Source organism: Notolepis coatsorum (genome assembly GCF_963971535.1).
Source record: "Notolepis coatsorum genome assembly, chromosome: 20".
Lineage (NCBI taxonomy): Eukaryota > Metazoa > Chordata > Actinopteri > Aulopiformes > Paralepididae > Notolepis > Notolepis coatsorum.
The window spans coordinates 35049272-35071133 of NC_140184.1; the positions used below are offsets into that span (position 1 = coordinate 35049272).

Consider the following 21862-nt stretch of genomic DNA (forward strand, 5'->3'; position numbering starts at 1 on the left):
CTTATAGAACTCTGTATAGAACTCTTATAGAACTCTGTATAGAACTCTTATAGAACTCTGTATAGAACTCTTATAGAACTCTGTATAGAACTTACAAACACTGTGTATTACTCTATACTGTATATCCTGTAAGGTAAAGATATTCTTTCCACTCCTGTAAGTTCACTGTATATTATATTTATTACACTCCTAGTTTATTCTACACTACATTTGTACAATATCTCCCAACTTCCACCTGTTTCATACAAAATAAATAATCTATATCCCTTTTTATATTATTAGTTGTTATTTGTGTTCTCTTTGTGTGAACGGCACCGAGCCAAATTACTTGTATGTATGACCTTCTTGGACACTAGAAACCGGTCTCCTCTCATGGTATTTCATTAAGTCAGCTCTACACACCAAACCTGAATACATGAAAAATGTATTGCATCTGAGTTTCCTACTAGGCTACAATCCAACGCCTTATGCAACTAACGAGAAATGAATCTCCCATCCATTTCAATCTCTTGTCCTCACCAACATCTGTTTCTACATTTCTGGAGCGGCTCATCCATCTGGCTGTCGGAACAAGTCCTTTCATTCAAATCCATTGCTTTTTATATGCGTGCTTTTTATGTGTGTGTGTGTGTGTGTGTGTGTGTGTGTGTGTGTGTGTGTGTGTGTGTGTGTGTGTGTGTGTGTGTGTGTGTGTGTGTGTGTGTGTGTGTGTGTGTGTGTGTGTGTGTGTGTGTGTGTGTGTGTGTGTGTGTGTGTGTGTGTGTGTGTTTGAGCGTGTGTTTGAGCGTGTGTTTGAGCATGTGTGTTCTTGGAACAGGATGGGTTATTTCATGTCATGGCTGGTGGTGGTTTTAGTCTTTGTTTTTCAGTGTGTGTTTTGTAGGGGTGTAACGATGCATCGATTAATCTAAATGCATAGATTCTAATGTGTTAATCTTAATCTAAATAATCCAAAAAAAAAATATATATATATTTTTTTGTCTATTGTTTTTATTGACCTATAGTCCATTCATGCTGAGTGAATCAGTTCCCCAAGCCACATTTGTGTATTCAAAATTTTTGGGAGAATTAACTGATTTTGAAAATTTATAAAAGATGAATCGAAAATTAATCGAATCGAATCGTGGTCAAATGAAGAGATTTCATGATGCATTGAATCGTTGCCTGAATAATTGAGGTTGCATCGTTAAAAACACCCCTGGTGTTTTGTGTATGCATGTCTGCTCGTCTGGCAACCATGACCAAGCATTGATTCTTTCCCGGGATGCGCCCTGGGCCGATGTAACTATTGGTTGAGGGGCGCAATATAAATAAATGTATCCTATCATATCAATACCAACTTTTCACAGTCAAAAGCAGACACACACACACACACACACACGTGTACAAACACACGCACGCAGATCTCACTCACACACATACACACACACACACACTCTTACTCACTTGTCCCACTTACAAACATGGCTTTGATCCATAATGTAATGTTGTCTATATCCTGCACACAGTCAGTTGTTTGCAGTAGAGTACATCAAATCAAATTTATTTGTAAGGCCCGACAACACACGTTAATGTCCCCATGGGCCGGACACGTCTTCTTTAAACAAGTCAAGAAGAAACATCACAATAAGTCAAGAACAAAACTAGAACACCATAAAGTCCAACAAATTTAAAATAAATGCAACACTCCCAAACATACCCCATGCGAAGGTAAGGACAAACTCACTAAAACCTAGCAATAGGAAAAAATTAGGGATGTTCGATATTGGCTTTTTTCCAGATACCGATTGTCCAACTCTTAATTTCCGATACCGATATCAACCGATACCGATATATGCAGGGTCCCCCCCCCCCCTGGGGTGGGTAGTTCATTCCACCATTGTGGGGCAAGGACTGAGAATAGGCGGCTTCTCTTTGATGACCCTCCCGGAGCTTGGATAGGAGTAGGTCTGAGGCAGCCAGAAGATGCAGAGCGTAGGGGTCTTGAGGGTGTGTAGTTAGAGACCATTGACCGGAGGTAGGCGGGAGCGGTTCCCTTTGCCGCACGGTATGCTAGGTCGAGGGCATTGAAGCGGATACGTGCAGCAATGGGGAGCCAGTGCAGGTCCCTAAGAAGTGGGGTGACATGGGCCGACTTCGGTAGGTTTGAGATCAGGCGGGCCGCTGCGTTTTGAATGTGTTGAAGAGGCTTGGTGGCAGTGGCCGGGAGGCCAGCTAGCAGTGCGTTGCAGTAGTCGAGGCGGGAGATGACTGTTGATTGGACGAGGAGTTGGGTGGCTTCTTTTGTCAGGAAGGGGCGGATCCTTCTGACGTTGCTCAGGAGGAATCTGCAGGTTCTGGTTGTCGCTGCGATGTGAGCAGAGAAGTTCAACTGGTCGTCGAGGACAACACCAAGGTTCTTGGCGGTCGGGGACACGGTCACAGCTGCATTCTCGACTGTGATGGAGAGATCGGTCAGGGGGGAGGATTTGGCTGGCAGGTGGAGCAATTCTGTTTAGCTTAGGTTCAGTTTGAGGTGGTTGGTCGTCATCCAGGCGGAGATGTCGGACAGACATGACTTAGTCCACATTGCAGCCGGCTTGTGGGAGGCAAGAAACAGCGTTCGAGACAGGGGAGGGTTGAATTGGATGATACGAAAATTGGGATGGGAGAAAAATAGAAAATGGAAGAAAAAAGTGGATCAAAAAAAGAAAGGAAGGAGAGAAGAGAGACAGGACGATAGTTGCCTATGACGGTGGGGTTCAGGGTTGGTTTTTTTATGATGGGCGTGACTCTGGCTTGTTTTAGGGAGGTGGGGACCACCCCCGAGTTGAGTGAGGAGTTGATGGTTGCAGTTAGGAATGGGAGGATGTCCGGTGCTATGGTCTGGAGGAGTGGGGAGGGTAGCTGGTCCAGCTGGCATGTAGTCGGACGGTTCGACGTTACCAGTGTCAGGGTCTTGGCTTCTGTAATGGGAGAGAAAGATGACAGAGTGAAGGATGAGGTTCTTGATTCAGTGTTTGGAATGGGTGGGGGTTGGGAGAAGGAGCTGCGGATGTTCTCCACTTTTTCCTCAAAGAAGATCGCAAAGTCTTCGGCAGAAAAAGATGAGGGAGGAGGGGGTGGGGGGGAGTAAGGAGGGAGGACATGGTAGCATGCAGTTTGCGAAGATTCTTGGCAGAGGCCTCGATCCTATGGTGTATCTAGTTCAAGTGCCACTTAACCTTTTCTTTTCTTTTTTATTAATCATTAAAAATAATTAGCCTAATAAATTTCATAAATGAACATAAATGTTTCACCGTTTTCTTTTACAGAAACTACATTTTTTTGGATAATGTTACAGTTTTGCAACAATAGTTTTTTTTACTACAGTATGCTGCTTTGTCTTCACAAGATACAGAATTTGAATGACCACAATAAACACACATTTCTTAGCGTGCCTTTGTTGTATTACAGGTTACATCTGATTGAGGACTTGTCCTATGAAGATGTGAAGAAATGTTACCGGGGTTCGGTAAGTTTACTCCCTCTCTCTATTGTTCCCAAGCAGACATGATCTACCATTGCAGTGGCAGCTGTCCTAATATCTGCTACTATGTGCCACATTTTCTCATTAATATAAAAAGTTGTACCGGTATTCTACCAGTGTTTCATTCCGTCCAATAGGGGACTGTATTAAGTATGGCTGCCCCCATTAATGATGTCACTCAGTCCTCCTAATCTACCCCACAATGCAAAGCATTTAACACATCCTATGTTGTTGTTAGTTAGCATTAGCTACCAACAATTTGAGCTGATGTCAGCTGTTGCAGCTATCGCTAGCTACTGTTAATCAAAGACCACGACCTACAGGAAAGAGGTCGACAACCTAGCACAAGCTTCGCTCCATCCAGGATACACACAATGGATGGTGTGTCAGCAAAGCCTGCAGGATTATTAAGGACCCCAGCCACCCCAACCACAAACTGTTTCAGCTGATGCTGTCCGGCAAACAATCCCACAGCCTCAAGTCCCGGACCAGCAGACTCCGGGACAGTTTTTCCCCCAGGCAGTCAGACTCGTGAACAAATAACACTAGCGGCCAGCTACCTGCCTGTCTGTGACTGTGGTAATTTAGTGCTATTTTATCGCCGTTTCTCCTACTGATTTTCACACACTACACCCATGCAGTGATTGTTATGTTAAAGTCTAGAGCTATTGTATCATTGATTCTACTGCTACTTTTCATCCACTACACCCACACTGATTATTATTTGTATCATTGCTCACTATTTTCTATCAAATTTGTCCTACATATTGTTTATGCTGCTGCTGCTGGGCCCGGGGAGCCAATAACAAAACTATTGCTATCCTCTATGCTGTAACAGTAATGGAAGATGTGACAGTAAAAATCTGATTCTAATTGTGACCATCTTAAGACAAACTAGCGTTAGCTGTAACATTTGGTAGGTGACATAGCAGCTCTAATTTGGTATCAAATGTTAGCGGCATGCTAATTCTCTAACAGCCAAAGAAGATGCTTGATGCTTTCATTGTGGGATAGATCTGATAAAAGAAGGAATGTACCAATACCACTTTTTCACTACTAATAATACTGTAGTGTGGACTTAAACCGTTAGTCTGGGTCACTGGATGAAAGTGATTGTTTTATAATAATTGTTTCACCCTGGGGACTATAGAACATGGCACCATTGGTCATTATCACACTTCATTTTAAAAGGATATATTTAGAGGAACCGCTACAGGGGTTACCATTGCATCTTACTTGCACACCACGGTGCACAACATCCCTATACTGGGTTTAAGGCTAAAAACTAGAGAAAACAGCACAAAACACAAGTAGAACCCATACACTCAGCTGCTCCTATACACCTTCATTGACCATGACCGCACGGTGGCCATTTTTCTCTTATGTCATGCTCAGGTTGGGATTTCTTTCCACCCTGTCTCCACCTGAGGTGGATGGATGGATGATGTAAGAGAAAAATGGCTCTGCACGTTGTACACAATTAAGCTATGCTGGAATAGCTTGCAGACTCTTCTTCCATTCTATCTTTATTTAAACCACTTGGTAATAAAAGAAAATATCATTCTGAACATTTAAATCGGTACTAGACTATTAGAGTATATCACTTAAATTGTTCAATTGGCTTATATCATTATAACAATTGCCCAATTTAAACCTGTTTCACTATAAGAACGTTTTTGATCCAATCCTAGCCAGCGTCCTCCAGACTCAAGGTCACAGCCTCACAGTGATTGATGATTAGACCCAGCCATAAAGAACTAATACCAGATGATTATATTGCACTGCACCCCACCTACCATGCTAAGCCGAGCCATTCTGTGGATGAAGAGGTTAACCATTAACTCCGATCCTCCTCCTACAGTACGTGCCCTGATCAGGCCCACTTGGATTACTGTGGTCCCCTGATAATATGACTGTCAGCGTCATGTTCTTCAGGACAGGTGCTATTAACAGGCAGAGACAAGGGATCGTCTATCAAAGACATACTGAGTGTGTCCCAGCAGACTGAGCAGGCAGGGGGTTGAGAGAGAGAGAGAGAGACTTCTCGTGTTCAGGGAGTGTGAAGAGGGCAACGCTTGATGTTCTTTCTCTGCCAGGCAGTTCTAGTATCAAGATGAGAGGGAGGAAGTAGAGGCGGAGCAGACTTGTGGTGAGAACAGGTTGCGTCACAGACCACAGCCGCGTCTAAGAGGCACGGAAGAACAGAGACAGAAAGAAAGATACGGAGAGCAAGACGCACAGAGAGAGAGAGAGAGAGAGATACCTTACAAGTGACAGTGGTTGAGATGACAGAGAGTGAGAGAAATACAGAGAGCGAGAGTATATGTATGTATGTTTGTCAGCTCGGTCTATAGAGAAGGGCACTGTATGTGTAAGTATGTGTTTGTGAGAGACAGGGACTTTGTCAGAGTACGGTATTGCCAGGGCCGTTTGTGTCTGTGCTCTGTGTGTGTGTGAGATAGAGAAAGCACTCTGTGGCTGTAAACGGAGTTGCGGTTACTATGTATGCGTGTGTGTGTAGTTGTGTAGGCGTGTATGTATCATAGGCTAGCGGTAGTTGCTCAGAGGTAGTCCTCTGTCCCGGTCCCCTCCGTCCTCCTGTGCTGAAGCTGCCGGGGGGGACAGTGTGTGTCTTGCAGCGGGGTCCTCCAGGCCATCGATGTGCGCGAGTGTGTGTGTTTGTACGGTGCCAACATGCTGAGCCTGGTGCAGAGTTCGCGTCCTCTGAGAGACAGGGTGGTGGCTGCGGCAAGCGGAGTCGGTGCGGCGGGTGGTGGTGGTGGAGGAGGTAGTGGCACTGCTGCTGTGAGGCCACCCAAGGAGCTACTCATGACCCTACCCTGTCCTTCTGCGCAGACTGTCAGCAAGTACAACTCCCAGTACCACAAACTGTTCCCGTGTGTCCCCAAGGACGAGATCCTCATGAAAGGTACCGGCGCTGTTACTGTCCTGATGAAACGCTTGATACGTTGAGTCGGATGCTGCTTTTGTTTTGACCTTGTAATACTGTACTGTAGATTGTCAAAGGATTTTCATTGACTTGTTAATGAGCTCTATTACACATATGATCTATATTTTACTTTACTTTATTATTATTTCATCCTTATTTACTTGTGTTCAGGTGTACAAAATATCCTACTCAATTACATGTACATTTTACTTACATAAAACTAAAAGTAACATTACTGGTGTGAAAGAATAGTTAAATTAATACATAAATACTTAAAACTAAACAGTAACTTGTTGACAGTTTGCAGTTTGAGTAGAAGTTACTGTGTTACTTTTGTTTATGGGGGTGGGTAGAGATGTTGTTAAACATACATTTTGGGGGAATATATAAAGTTCAAAAAGTTCAAAAGTTTGTTTACTTTTAATTAAATACACATTTACAGAATAAAATGCATGAACAAAGTAAAGCAAGATTCAGCATGACTATGTAGGGAGGCATTACATAACATAGCTTTCTCTGTGCCGACCGTCCCATAAAACGGTTTCATTTTGATAAATTGTAGCCTATGATTAGCCCACAGGCAGGTCCAATAGTTGGAGATGCTGAGAAAAGCTGACACTGGAGTGAGCAGTAGATTATAGGCTACTATTGTTGAAGACAAACTGAATGCTCTTGTGAGTATGTGGCTGCTTGAGCCATGGGTGTGCACCTTGGCTGCTGTACAAGCTGACTCCAAGTAATATCCCACATAAGAATGCAGATGTAATTAAGTTTATTGCAAGTAATTAGTTACTATAACCTCTTTGTATTTGTAATAATTCTGTGTAGTTTGCATAGGCTACTAGGTGCTCATGTAACAATGATGTAGTCTATGGTTTGCTACTTATTTTGAGGTTTAGTTTTTATTAATTGTATACTATTTCTGCTAATAATGTTTGGACCTTTATTGCTTTTGTTTTTATTTGGTCTTTCTAGCCAGTTATCCTCAGTATGTATGTACCTGTCAACCCCCAGGATGGGGGTTATTCTTGGCTTCATAAAACCTGAGAACATTCAACTAATAATAACTAATTCATAAAATGATTTAGAAGTACTAGTGGTGAGATAAGCAATGTTAGAATTAAACTCTTAACGTTACATGCCCAACATACAGAAAGATTGTGTTGGTTGAATTAACCCTTACTTTATATTTCAGGTTAGCCTTCTTACTTATCTCTGTAACTAGTTATTAGTAGTTAGAAGAAGCAGGAAGAGTCCTGAATGTTCTCCTCCTCTTTTCTCCTCAGTGTACTCCTGTGCCCTTCTCAGAGACATTCTTCTGCAGGGCCGGCTCTACATCTCCAGAAACTGGCTATGTTTCTATGCCAACCTCTTTGGAAAGGACATCAAGGTAAGACAGACAGACAGACAGACAGACAGACAGACAGACAGACAGACAGACAGACAGACAGACAGACAGACAGACAGACAGACAGACAGACAGACAGACAGACAGACTGACTGACTGACTGACTGACTGACTGACTGACTGACTGACTGACTGACTGACAAGTTGATTGACTGACTGACTGACTGACTGACTGACTGACTGACTGACTGACTGACTGACAAGTTGATTGACTGACTGACTGACTGACTGACAAGTTGACAAGTTGATTGACTGACTGACTGACTGACAAGTTGATTGACAGACTACTTGACAGAGAGATAGACGCAGGCTGATGAGCCAATTGACACAGACAGATAGACAGGCATATGAGCAGACTTTTAAAGCCAGGGGTCCCAATTTATACATTTTTATAATTTTTTTACCCAGGGACAATTCACACAATCAACATTTCCAGTTTCCACATCAATGTAGATGCACCAGAGTTATCTAATGAGCTAGTTTTCTAGTGTTCTGCCTAACACGTGTGTGTCTTTCTCCCTAAACTGAGGAACATAATTTGACCTCACTGACCCCTAGGCGGTGGCGTCATGTGTTGAGAGCAGTTAGACTTCATGACCTTTTAATCTTTAATACCGGTATATGAATGTATTTTTCATACTTTATCATTTAGAAACCCAATGTCTTCTGACTCGTAAAGCTGCTTAGTCCGAGTGCATTCCTCACATTCCGGCTGAAACTAGACACTTTTTCTCTCCTATTAATTTCTTCCTTCATTCTGTGCTTTTTTCTTATCCAGCACATGTCCACGGTTGTAATCCTGACACCTCTCTGTTATATGTGCCTCAGACTAAACACTTATCATAACCTTCCATTTACTAATACACACAAGAATGTAAAGTGCATGTGGTTGAATGTCGGGGGGGGGGGGGGGGGGGGATTATTAGGGTCCGCATACTGTTAAACTTTCTCCAGCTGTGTGTTTGTTTAGATCACATAAGAATTTTCATCAGGATAATATTTGACCCCACAGTCGGTCTGGGGAGGGTGTAGACTACCATATACCTCCTTCAATTCATGTGGAGTCACCTGACAGCTAGGAGTTAACGTAACACATGCAGAGATTCACGCTATCTCTGCCAGATCCCCTCCCTGCTGAACAGGCGCCCCGACCAACCAGTAGGAGTCACTATTGCCATGACCAGGACTCATACCCCACCGGCATCCCACCTGCGAACACTGACAATTGTGTTCGTATGACTGACCAAGCCGGATGTGCCGCTGCCAGGAATTGAACCCGGGTCTCTGCAGTGGTCAGCCCTCATCACTACCGATCCACCTTCATCAGCCCTCATCACTACCCAGCCACCCTCATTACTACCCAGCCACCCTAATCACTACCCAGCCACCCTAATCACTACCCAGCCTCTCATCACTACCCAGCCACTCATCACTACCCAGCCACTCATCACTACCCAGCCACTCATCACTACCCAGCTACCCTCATCACTACCCAGCCACTCATCACTACCCATCTACCATCATTGATTGATTGATTGATTGATTGAAAAGTTTATTAACAGATTGCAGAATGGGTACAGTACAGTACAGCTCAATACATACAATTGTTAAGGGGATGCAGACCAGAGAAAGACTTTCGTCTTGTTTACATCAGGGTCCCCCATTTTCAATTCATCATAACATATATGACATACATGACATACAGATAGACAGTACTGCTACATCTATACATTTATGACATATCAGATTTGCAAATACAGTACTGTTTGTGATACAAAAGTGTCCAGAAAAAGAGTGTATATACATTTGACGTAGAAACTGTACATTGGAGGAGGTTGGGTGGGTGGGGTGGGGTTGGGTGGGTGGGGGCTGTACATTGGAGGTGGGGGGAGGGGGGGGGGTTGGGACACTGTACACTGTACATTGGAATACTGACAAAGCCATACTTGGTCATTTACTGTACAACTGGGTTAGGACATTTACATGGGCCAGTTTCTAATCGAATTGCAGTCTCCCGTAGGTGTTCTTTGAGAGTGTTTTTTGAGAGTGGGTAGTGATTCACATTCCTTTACAGCTTTGGGTAGGGCGTTCCACATTGATGTGGCATAATTGCGAAACGTGTTTAGTCCCTTGTTTGAGGCGAATCTGGGTTTAACATGATTTGTGGAGCTCCCTCTGGTGTTGTGATCGTGGTATTCACTGACCTTTGGGAAGTATTTTGACATGTACATGGGTACCTTGGTTGCGTAGTGTATCTTGTAGACCAGGGCCCATTGTAAGTTGCTGTACTCTGTCGTCTACTCTAAGCCATCCTAGGTTGTCAAAGTGGGCAGGGGTGAGGTGGGTTCTAGGAGTCAGGTCAAGCAGTAGTCTGACTAGCTTGTTTTGAGATGTTTGTAATTCGTTTTTTAGTGCCTTTGAGGTGCTTTGGTACCATGAGGTGCAAGCATAGTCGTAGTACCCTTGAATGAGTGCTCCTGCCAGAGTCTTCAGGGTATTCTTGTTTACCAGAGAGGAGATCCGGTACAAGAATCGAGTTCGTTGGTTGACTTTTTTTTATTACATTGGATGCCATTTTGTCACAGGAAAGATTAGCCTCTAGGATGGAACCCAGGTAGGTAATTTCATCTTTCCTTGTGACAATATTGTCACCCACTGTAACCGAGAAGCCGTCGGTCTTGCTGAGTTTGTTATTTGAACCGAAGAGAATGGACTGTTTTGCCCATGTGTAATGATAGTTTGTTGTCGGCGAGTCATGAAGCCCTCATCACTACCCGTCCACCTTCATCAGCTCTCATCACTACCCAGCCACTCTCATCATTACCCATCTACCATCATCAGCCCTCATCACTACCCATCTACCACCATCAGCCCTCATCACTACCCATCTACCACCATCAGCCCTCATCACTACCGATCTACCATCATCAGCCCTCATCACTACCCATCTACCATCATCAGCCCTCATCACTACCCATCTACCATCATCAGCCCTCATCACTACCCATCTACCATCATCAGCCCTCATCACTACCCATCTACCATCATCAGCCCTCATCACTACCCAGCCGCTCTCATCGGGATAAAATCTGATTGATCTGATTGAGATGTTGATCTCTCAATAAACACACAGCGGGAGCAAGTTTAACAGTGTGCGGAATCTATACATTTTTATACTGATCCTCCGTTTTTCCTGCACCTGATTACCAGATTGGATGTGCTCTTCTTTTTGAATATTTACACCAAATTCTGTCATTCTGTACTTGTTCATCTTCACACATGCTTTTTTCATTGTATGTATGTTTTTGGATCTTTTCTGTCTCATAAAGGTTGCCATCCCAGTGGTATCTGTGATGCTGGTAAAGAAGCACAAAACAGCAGGCCTGGTGCCAAACGGCTTAGCCCTTACCACAGACGGCAGTCAGAAGGTGAGTGTTTAGTAAAAGTACAAAGGTCCCTAAAAGGAAAACACTCAAGTAAAGTACAAGTACCTCAAAATTTTACTTGAGTGCAGTGCTTGAGTAAATATACTACCACCACTGGCCATGTTTCAGTTTCAGTTTCAGTTTATTTAAAAAAAGGACAGTACACATTAATCAACATTTTCTGTAAATGTGTCAGTTTTAGCCAGCTGGCTAATTCACAACTGTTGTCCTTTTGGCAAGATGTTATAAGACAGACCATACACCTAGAACAGAAGCATTAAAAGTAAAACACAGTATTTACAACACAATCCAACATAATAGTAAAAGCAATAACAAAATACACAATGAACGTTAGGTTATGACTATAACCAAGTTCTGTTAGTTAGGGGCGATGCTTGGCTTCGCCTTCTGCACTATCTCGCGTACGTGCACGCGTACTGAATAAACCACAAATGTACCTCTAATACCAGTATTAGTCTGACCACACCCCTCATCAGCTTACCTTCATAAGCAGGTGTGTGGTCACCTGCTCTCCTCCTTCCCAAGCTTTCACCACAAGGTGAGGTCAAGGGCTGCAGCGGCCGTCCGAAGCCAAGCATCGCCCCTAACTAACAGAACTTGGTTATAGTCATAACCTAACGTTCTGTATCGTTAGTGGCTTAGCTTGGCTTCGCCTTCTGCACAAGGGAGGCCAAGCGGAGCCACTTGGCTGACAAATACACCCCGCTGACAGCCCCCCAAAACCATCAGAACAGGGAGGGCCGAGCCCCCCCGACCCCCCCTAATGGAGGGTAGCCCCCCTATTAGGGACGTCACGGGAGGGCGACGGACCCGACCGTGCGAAGAGGCACTCAAGCAACTCAACGCACAGGGTGAGCAGACCGTGGCTTGACCCACGACTACACACACGCACAACCCGCATGCCACCCGGGAACGAACGGAGGAACAACCTCGTTACTGCCCCCAGAATCACGGGGTCAAGGGCAAACCCAACCCCGTGGCAAGGCCGTAGCAGCGGAGCACGAAGGAAGACCCAGACCCACCAAAAGGACTGGACTCCCTGGAATGGGGGCCCGGAGAAGTCCATGATGCCAGCATCAAGACCCCACCAGGTGGGCACGTAGTGCCCCGCCCCCCACATCGCCAGCGTATTCGAACAAAGGCCCCTCAGTTACTGCACCTGGTATTCCCAGGCGGAACCAACCAGGCCAGTAAGCCGAGCGGGCCCCGTCCCCCCAATAGTACACCGCCTGGCACACTGACCCTGCAGAATAGGCAGTCAGCATGGCCGTAAGCACACAAAAAAGGTTAACCAACGGAAGCAGGCAGCGCACCGGGGAAAAACCAGGCAACAGGCTGTTAACCCTAGCCTGGAGACTGCGGACGAGACAGGCGCCAGAGGGGACAGCTGAACACAGCCGCCCCGGCGGAAGGAGCGTAAGCTGGCGGTGTTGCATGACCAAGCCTCCATTTAACAACCCCCACCCAGAGGGGTCGAGGCAGAGAAGGCTGACACGATTGGCAGACGTCATGAACGTGCAGGGGCACCCTCAACCGGTGAACCCGGGAGTTGACACTGCTCCAACACACCAGGGAACCAACCACCTCGGTGTTACCCAATGCGGTGGTTGTTCCTATAACCCCTCAAGAAAAAACTCCAAAACACACCTGCGGGCATACACCGGCTATACCGCAGTACAAGTGTTTCAGTTTCCAAAAAGGGTTAACCCAGGCCTACGGGTCGCAAACATCACTTCGGACCGGGCCTGGCGGTACGGGAAGCACAGGGTCACCAGAGGAGGTCAAAAAACCACCCCCACAGGCCCCTCTTCGCCATGCGTGAGAGAGGAGCGAAAAACAATGGAGAACCAGCCCCTAAGCACACCGTACCTGGTATTCCCCGGCGGTCTCCCAACCAAGTACTAACCAGGACCAACCTGTGTAGCGGCCGAGATCCGACGAGATCGAGCGCGTACAGAATGGCATGGCTGTAAGCCATGACGACAGTGCTGAGTAAAAACATACCCAACCAGGGTCTCCATAGCGCTTAACCCTGTGACACCCAGACCGACCTGGCATTTTTCCCCCTGAAAAAAGCCCAAGTCCCTCAGGGTACCAGAACAGCAGATCTGCATCCCCGGCGGACAACGGGTTCAACTGATCTGGACCAGCGTGACCAGAACCAGTCCCGTGCCCTAACCACGCCGACATGCCCCAGGAAAAGGGCAGATATGCGTGTTGATCTTAACATGAAAAGAAGGCGCCACCCAGACGTCGGGACGAACCGCGCCTGGTGGCCCACCCCAAGGGCGTGAGACCCCACTACATATGTTCAGATCCATCCCGTCATCATCCCCCAGACATGAACGAGGATCCGTCGACAACCCACCCAGGTCATGGGATGTGGTCGCCGGAAGAGGAAAAACCCCCATCTCAGTTGCTTTATAAAAACGCTGTTTCAACCACAAGCAACTAAGGCGTGCCAGTCAATCGCCTGTTTACAGCGAGCTAGCACTATACGTGCGTCGGGACACACCCCCATCAATGAACAGGCTATTTAGACCTGCCATTGAATCCCCAAGGCGCCCAGGGGAACGACAAGAGGGGTGTGACACTCCCTAACTCCAACACTTCTGGAATAGAAAGAAGGAAGCATCAACAGTATGTATCCCAGTCTACACAGCCGGGGTAAAAAATGTTCACATTTTTACATCCCACCACCCTCCCATAGGAAAGAGACGGGGATCCCCAGAGAGACTTCCCACGCGAGCTGTACAGATTGAAAAGAATATATTGCACCTTGAGCCATGTAAAAAACTGGTTTTAGGGCCTCCGGGGAAGAGGCACCGAACCCATACACACTCAATAAACGAATTGAATCGAATATACATACAATAGAAAAGGACCCTTCTAGAGGGTCCACTCACTTTGACAATCTGAGGAGGAAGGCTCTGTACTCTGATGGAGGCTTCCTCACATGGATCACATGGAAGAAGGAGTCCGAACTCACAGAAGGCCTGAGTAGGCGCTTGGTGAGGAGGAGCCCTGACCACCCCCCCTGAAAACAGATCCATCACATGGACCTGAACAGCACACGGAAGTCCTACCAACAGAGACGCGCACGGTGACGTACTCTATGGCGGGGGAATTCCTGCGGTGCACACGCCCAATATACCAGGCCGTGGGACCAGGAACTCCCTCCCCCCCCCCCCCCCCCCCCCCGTAACGTGCCGAACCGCCACGTGACGGGAACCTTGAAGGACAGGGGGTGTACCCCTGACCGACAGAACAATGGGGAGAGGAAAGGTTACCAGTTCACCCCTTTACGACCCCACACCCATGATACGACGTAACGACAAAAAGAGAATATGACACAGTCATAGTCAGCTCTATGAAGCGTTTCACAGCTCCACACAGCGCACGAGCTAACCTGCTATCTGATTTTTACTAAGGAAAAACACAGAATAGAGAGGGCTCTAAGAACCCCGGTCCAACATACACATGTGCTTCTGTGGCCAGTACAACCCAGTTGTAGGTCACATGACACACACAACCCATCATCATCACAATGAGAGAATACATCATTCTTGATTAGTATCGACCACAGGCCTTGCTAAGCACACGACAGCAACCAAACCAATTTCCCTTTAGGAAATAAGTTTCTCCAGCAGATTTAGCACAACCTCAGCAATCAAGCTGAGAGTTACATCGTATCCCTACCACACAAAAGACACAATTAATGCACAACATGTCTGATAGGAGGTGATAAAGTCCCCAGGGAACCGGGGGGGGAAAAACACAATCCTCCTATTTTACCCTCAACACGGCCAGTTAAAACAGGAAAACCTGTTAATGTGTGAACTCACTGTCCATTGTCATTACAGTCTGAGAAAGAACATTCTTTTACTCACTCGTCACCAAGCATAGCTTCATAGGTTAGTTGCCTTAGTAGTGAGTACACGGTACACATAAACACCATGATGTTTCTCACACAACAACCAGATCAATACATCACGACCTGCACGGAGAAGCTACTGCCAGTGACAAAAACAGCTCACACACAACCCGCAACGTATCTCAAATGCATTGCAACAACACACGTTTTGGGAAAAAACACCGTCATTCACAATACATTTAGCAAGGTAAAACCAGAAGACGTGTTATGAGGGTCTGGCCAACCCCGTACCTGCCCGGAACGCAGATCAGCGAAGTGCAGTCATAAGCCACCGTAGAACACAGCCCTCTTTGTTGACGCAATCCCCATCTAGGCTCAGGCAGGGTTGACGAACATCCCCTGTCAAAGATGACGTCGTGGTCAAGAGTGTAAAACATGTTAAAAATCAAAGCACGTTCAACAGAATAGCATCAAGCTAACGGCTGCTCCAACCGTTCTGGTGCTATCGCTTCCGCTCGCGAGACGCCGATCTACGACGCACGCGATCAGGAGCGAGCTCCCGGCGGCGCGCGAGAAGCCTAAGCTACCCCGCGCCAGGCCACCGACCGGCTAACCGTAAGCTATGAACATGTAAACAATGACATAACACTCACCCAGACAGGCCGCCGTTCTGAACCCTCCTCACTTTTTAAGAGAAAAGAGAAAACAAGACGTCAACACCGCTTCACAACGGTGACATTAACACGTCCGGCGGAATCAGCACAGTACCAACTGGCCTGTATAGCTGACTTTGAACATGAATCTGCCGCTATCGCACATTACATGCACATATCCCCTCGTGAAGGAATACTCTCATTTGGATATGAAAGATGGGGTCTTAACACGGTGACAGAGAGAATCCACTCGTCCAGAACACACAGGGATCACCAGTGTCAATGGTCGCGGCCCACTAGTTAAAACTATAATGGTCGCCAGACCAAGGCCTTCTGTCGCCTAGACGGCTAAACAAAGGACCCTAGCCTGGGGCCGGTTTCCATAAACTTTGTCTAGTAGCCCCCATAGCACTAACAGACAAGTGGAGCCCGCCAGCAAACACTACTCACCCAACCTGGAACGCACCGCTCCTCACAACAGCGGCATGTCCGACAGTTCAGCTGTGGCCTGACAGGTTTCACCCCAACAAACACAGCAAGGAACTGCAGTTGAGAAGCATGCAGCGGCGTGCTCCCAATACGAAACCGGTGGAGGGTTTGTAGAATGATCATCATCTTCTAGACACTCCAGTACGAAGACAATATCGCCGTATTTTCTCGAAAATAGTGAGAGAGAAAATAAAGATATGATGTCAACGTATCCTTGTTTCCCAAGCTGTTCCTAATCCAATTTCTTCCATCATGGTGTCAAGTGTGGGGATCTACCGAGGCACCTCTTCCTTGTGGTGAAAGCGAGAAGGAGGAGAGCAGGTGACCACACACCTGCTTATGAAGGTAAGCTGATGAGGGGTGTGGTCAGACTAATACTGGTATTAGAGGTACATTTGTGGTTTATTCAGTACGCGTGCACGTACGCGAGATAGTGCAGAAGGCGAAGCCAAGCTAAGCCACTAACGATACAGAACTGGTGATCACATGTTTGATTGGTTAATAACCAGGTCTTGAGTTTTTTTGTAAAGGTGTGGTAGGTAGCACAGTACCGTATTTCTGTTGGTAGGATGTTCCAAAACTGAGTGGCTCTGACTGCAAAACAGGACTGACTGAAGGAGCTGGACCTAAACGGCACAGTAAAGTCCCCTCTCTGGGTAGATCTTGTGGACATATTATGAGATGTTTTTTGTTTGACAAAAGTACTGAGAGGTGGAGGGGCCTTGCCATTTAAGATCTTGAACAGTAGGCAGGCATCAGTGTAGGAGTGTTGCAACGGTCTAATTCATGCAGGGTAAATGTGACCATGAACGTTTAATACCACAGTGTTATCAGGTCCACCACCTGAAAAGGATTCAGTTCAGGCAGCAGCAGGAGGGGATTTCAAAGTAAGAGTTTCCACCAAGGGGAATATTACAAGGCTACCTGGCTTTAACATATAGCACCACTGGCCCCAGCGGATGGAAACCGCTAATACTAATTATTGTAGCATGACAGCATTTTCCACCAGACATGTAATGGGAAAACACCATGTCATGCTGATGTATTGCTATGTCATGCTAGGCTAATGCAAGTTGGAGCATAAGAGAGAGAGGATGGAAAAAGTGACACGGTTGCACATTGTTTCATTGTGTTTCTTCTCCTGGTTTCTCTCCATCATCATGATTTTATAGATGGTATTCTTTCATACAGTGACAAATATCACTATTATGCCTGTGGTACAATCACATAATATACAATATATATATATATATAATATCTATAGACATATTATGTCTATAGGACAATGTCTTGTCTTACACTCAGCTGACCGCAGCAGTTTTTCCTATGTTCACTCCTGATACGCCGTTAAATTCTCATGATGTTAACTCCTGATAAATTCAGACCATGTGTTTTGATAAACTCAACACATGGTCTAAAACAGGGGTTCTCAAACTTTTTTATACCACAACCCCATTTTATTTAGGATTTCTTTTGGCGACCCCACACTTAATGTATCGCGTAATTTCAACGTGAAATTAAGGAATATCAAAATAAAAACACTTGATGTTGAACTTGATCATGCATATTTATTAGAAAGTTTAATTACAGCACTATGTTATCAATACACATTTATAAAACGAGGCATATTTAGCCAAAATATGTTGCCAGAACATAAAAATGATAGATTATTATTATTTTTATATATATATATATATTTTTTTACTTGCCAATGCCACCTACCCACGACCCCACTTTGGGTCACGACCCGTAGTTTGAGAACCGCTGGTCTAAAAGATCTTGTTGTGCTGTGATTGATTGCATAACCGCTCAGTGAACTGTCATTCCCAAGGACTTGTGAAGCACGGTTAAAGAGGAATGAAAAATCAGATTAGGACTATCCACTCTCTGTACCCCAGATGAAAGCTTTTTAATCCCTGTACTTTCACTCGCTCGCAGGATTACCTGCTGTACCCACTGTCTGTATCTGTACGTAAAATGTATTATTTTGCCCATAATAGGCTTATGATTATGTGCTCTATATATGGCCAGATGTAGACTTCTGCCCTCCTTTACCCTGCATGAATTAGACCGTTGCAACACTCCTGGCCCATAGTATAGTACATTTCTGTACATGGGGGAAGGTATTGACATATGGCTTGTGTGTGTGTGTGTGTGTGTGTGTGTGTGTGTGTGTGTGTGTGTGTGTGTGTGTGTGTGTGTGTGTGTGTGTGTGTGTGTGTGTGTGTGTGTGTGTGTGTGTGTGTGTGTGTGTGTGTGTGTGTGTGTGTGTGTGTGTGTGTGTGTGTGTGTGTGTGTGTGTGTGTGTGTGTGTGTGTGTGTGTGTGTGTGTGTGTGTGTGTGTGTGTGTGTGTGTGTGTGTGTGTGTGTGTGTGTGTGTGTGTGGAGTGTTCATAACATGTATATGAAATAACTGTTTTCCCCTCTTTTTTTCCTCAGTATGTATTTGTATCTTTGTTATCAAGAGATAGTGTGTATGATGTGCTCCGCAGAATCTGCACACACCTGCAGGTCAGATAACACACACACACACACACACACTGAACTGAATCATGCTCTTAAAAGGACAAGGCTAGTGTAATTAATTTCTTTCCCTATTGTCAACAAGTCTGGTCCATCCAGCCAACACCAGATTATAGCTCATATCCAGAAGTCATCATTGTGATGAACACAGGCGTTGTACTTGTTCCAGGCACTACCTTAGGACGTGACAGTGATTTATTTGGAAGTAGTTTGTGACTCAGACTCAAAGCAATTGCTGTCACGTCATAAAGTAGTTCCAGGGAAAAGTACAGTGCCGTGTTCATGATGAACCCTCATGTGACTGGTTTTGACAGCTTTTGGATAACAATAGAGTTCTATGACTTGACTTCTGATATGAGCTATACTCTGGTGCTGCTTAGATGGACCATACTTGTAAGTAGAATAAATGCTTTGTAGGTATTTACACAACTTTCTCTTCTACCGGTGTCTTGACACCTAAGTTCCAACTGCCAAATATTTCCCTGGTCACACCTAAAACATGTTACTGGAGAGGTACAAATACATACTAATTATAACAAACAAATGTAGTTATTCTGAATAATACTATAGAAACATATGAAAAGGAACAATAATAAAAGAAATAGAACAAAAATATTCATACAATTTAAAGAGCTCATAAAACTGGCTCCAACATGACGTATACAGTATCTTGTGTTTGTGTCAGTGCTTCGTACAGACATTCTGCTTCCTTAAATCCAGATTTCAGGATTTATTACCTCAAAACTATGACATAGGGTGATAGTTTTTAAAATATGGCTCTCTGTTGGCTCCCAACTCTTTTAATTTGTCAATAGGGTTGATAACTTTCACGTAATCCTGATAACCAGACATGGGAAACTGGACATATCCACACAGTGGTGCTATTTCCAATTGGTAATTGGAGTACTGCTGACACATTCCCCCAGTTGTTACTAAATTATTAACTGTAAGTTGTTTTACTGTGTTGCCTTCCAGAGACGTCTAGTCTCCAGCTGAATGAATGTAAAGGGTTAACCTCCCCCTCCCCCACAGGTCAATGGGAAGAGCCTGAGCCTGAAGCAGTACATGGAGGAACCCACCTTATCTCCGGTAAGACCTGGGCCCTCATGCATCAACGTGTTCTACGCACAGATCTGTGCGTAACCCGTGCGTACGATCACTTCTAAGCAAAGAGTGGGATTCATCAACTTCAACTTGAACTTGACTTCGTGCTTACATCTACGCACATTTCGGACCTGGCGTACCTCGCGCCCAGTGGTAGAATATATTATTACAACAAGGAAATGAGCTTCTGTGCATAATAACACTGGATGTTCTATGAACTGAACCGTAGTTCATTATAGTTCATTGTAAAATAGCAACAGTAGTGTAATTATGGTCAAAACCCTATAAATAGCATTTGGAATAATAGATCTTTCTCTCAGAATGAATGCAGCATGTCATATATGTTACGATGAATTGAAAATGGGGGACCCTGATGTAAACAAGACGAAAGTCTTTCTCTGGTCTGCATCCCCTTAACAATTGTATGTATTGAGCTGTGTACTGTACTGTACCCATTCTGCAATCTGTTAATAAAGTTCTCATTCATTCATTCATTCATGGTTTATATAGCGTTATCGGAATATACGGGTGTAGGCTACTGACTGACTGCGCTCCGCGTAGCTTGATTGATTGATTGATTGAAAAGTTTATTACAGATTGCAGAATGGGTACAGTACAGTACAGCTCAGTACATACAATTGTTAATTGGGGATGCAGACCAACTTTCGTCCTGTTTACATCAGGGTCCCCCATTTTCAATTCATCATAAATCATAAAGCTCAACTCGTTATTATTTTGCGCACAGACCGCCGAAACACGGGAACGTTTTGATTATATTTAAAAGGCTTTACGTTAAACGAAACAAGTGGAATTTCGAAGCTGTAAGCAGAATAAGTCATATGAATATAGTGTTCTTCCCCCTTTTTACTGTACAAGAAAGAATAGAAAACGCATTGCAATGACACCATGCAGATAGTGGACAGACTATATGATGGAATTCAAGTTCATGTATTGAAAGGCAGGATACATCATACATGCAGTGAGATTCATTGTTCTTGTATATGCTCTCGTATTATATTGTTTATATAGGCTACCCAATACTGACATCAAAATAGATTGTATTAGTATGCCTCTAGAAATCATGCAGCAGGTAGAAAATTGACGGGAGATCCATCGGATTTGGAATAGAATTGAGGAGAACTTTAATCCGTGGGTATTAATCAAACAACACGGGAAAAGGCAGTCATATTCCAGCGCGGTCTTTATTAGCCGACAACAAAATAGATGCCTCTAAAAATCATATAGCCAATCGAACACAACTAATAAAGGCATTCATATTGTACAGCACGGTTATAATGACACACAACACAACCAACGCCAAACAGTGGTCAACGAACGGTCTTTATTAGTATTTTGAGCTGTCCAGGCAGAATTGCAGCAATGGTCTTAGGAGCCGTTGATATCTGACATCACCGTTTACAAATCCGCCTTTTATTTATCCACCTCCGTTACGAGGACCTCCACCTCGGTGTCTGTGTAGTTTCTCTTTTTCGTTCGCTTTGCCATCCTCCAACATTCCACGCACAGGGATTCCCTCATGGTATTTGAAGGGGAAGGCCTGACCATATTTGGTTGGTCGGGGCGGTTTTGGTATGCAAATACGTGAAAGCGTGCACGAGCTGCGGCGCAGGGCCAAGGTGGGATTCATCATGACAGGTGTGCGTAGAGCCTGCTTACGCACGTGTGATGAATGCCGACTTCCCTGTGCGTGCGCTAGTTCTAAATTCCGTGCTTACGTGTGGAAGTAGGTCAAGGTCAAAGTCCACGTTGATGAATGAGGGCCCTGGGCCCTCATGCATCAACGTGGACTTTGAACTTGACCTACTTCCACACGTAAGCACGGAATGTAGAACTAGCGTACGCACAGGGAAGTCGGCATTCATCACACGTGCGTACGCAGGCTCTAT

General features: G+C 45.0%; 1 protein-coding gene across 1 annotated transcript in view; it reads left to right on the forward strand.

The window, feature by feature from the left end:
- Window positions 1-21862, forward strand: part of gramd2aa (GRAM domain containing 2Aa) — a gene marked incomplete at its 5' end in the record, with an annotated part of 113584 nt that overhangs the window by 78051 nt on the left and 13671 nt on the right. The window contains 6 exons of the mRNA XM_084337432.1: window positions 3436-3493; window positions 6365-6437; window positions 7745-7848; window positions 11196-11294; window positions 18768-18839; window positions 19884-19940. Of these exons, the coding sequence (XP_084193558.1) occupies window positions 3436-3493; window positions 6365-6437; window positions 7745-7848; window positions 11196-11294; window positions 18768-18839; window positions 19884-19940 (463 nt within the window). The remainder of the gene's footprint in view (window positions 1-3435; window positions 3494-6364; window positions 6438-7744; window positions 7849-11195; window positions 11295-18767; window positions 18840-19883; window positions 19941-21862) is intronic.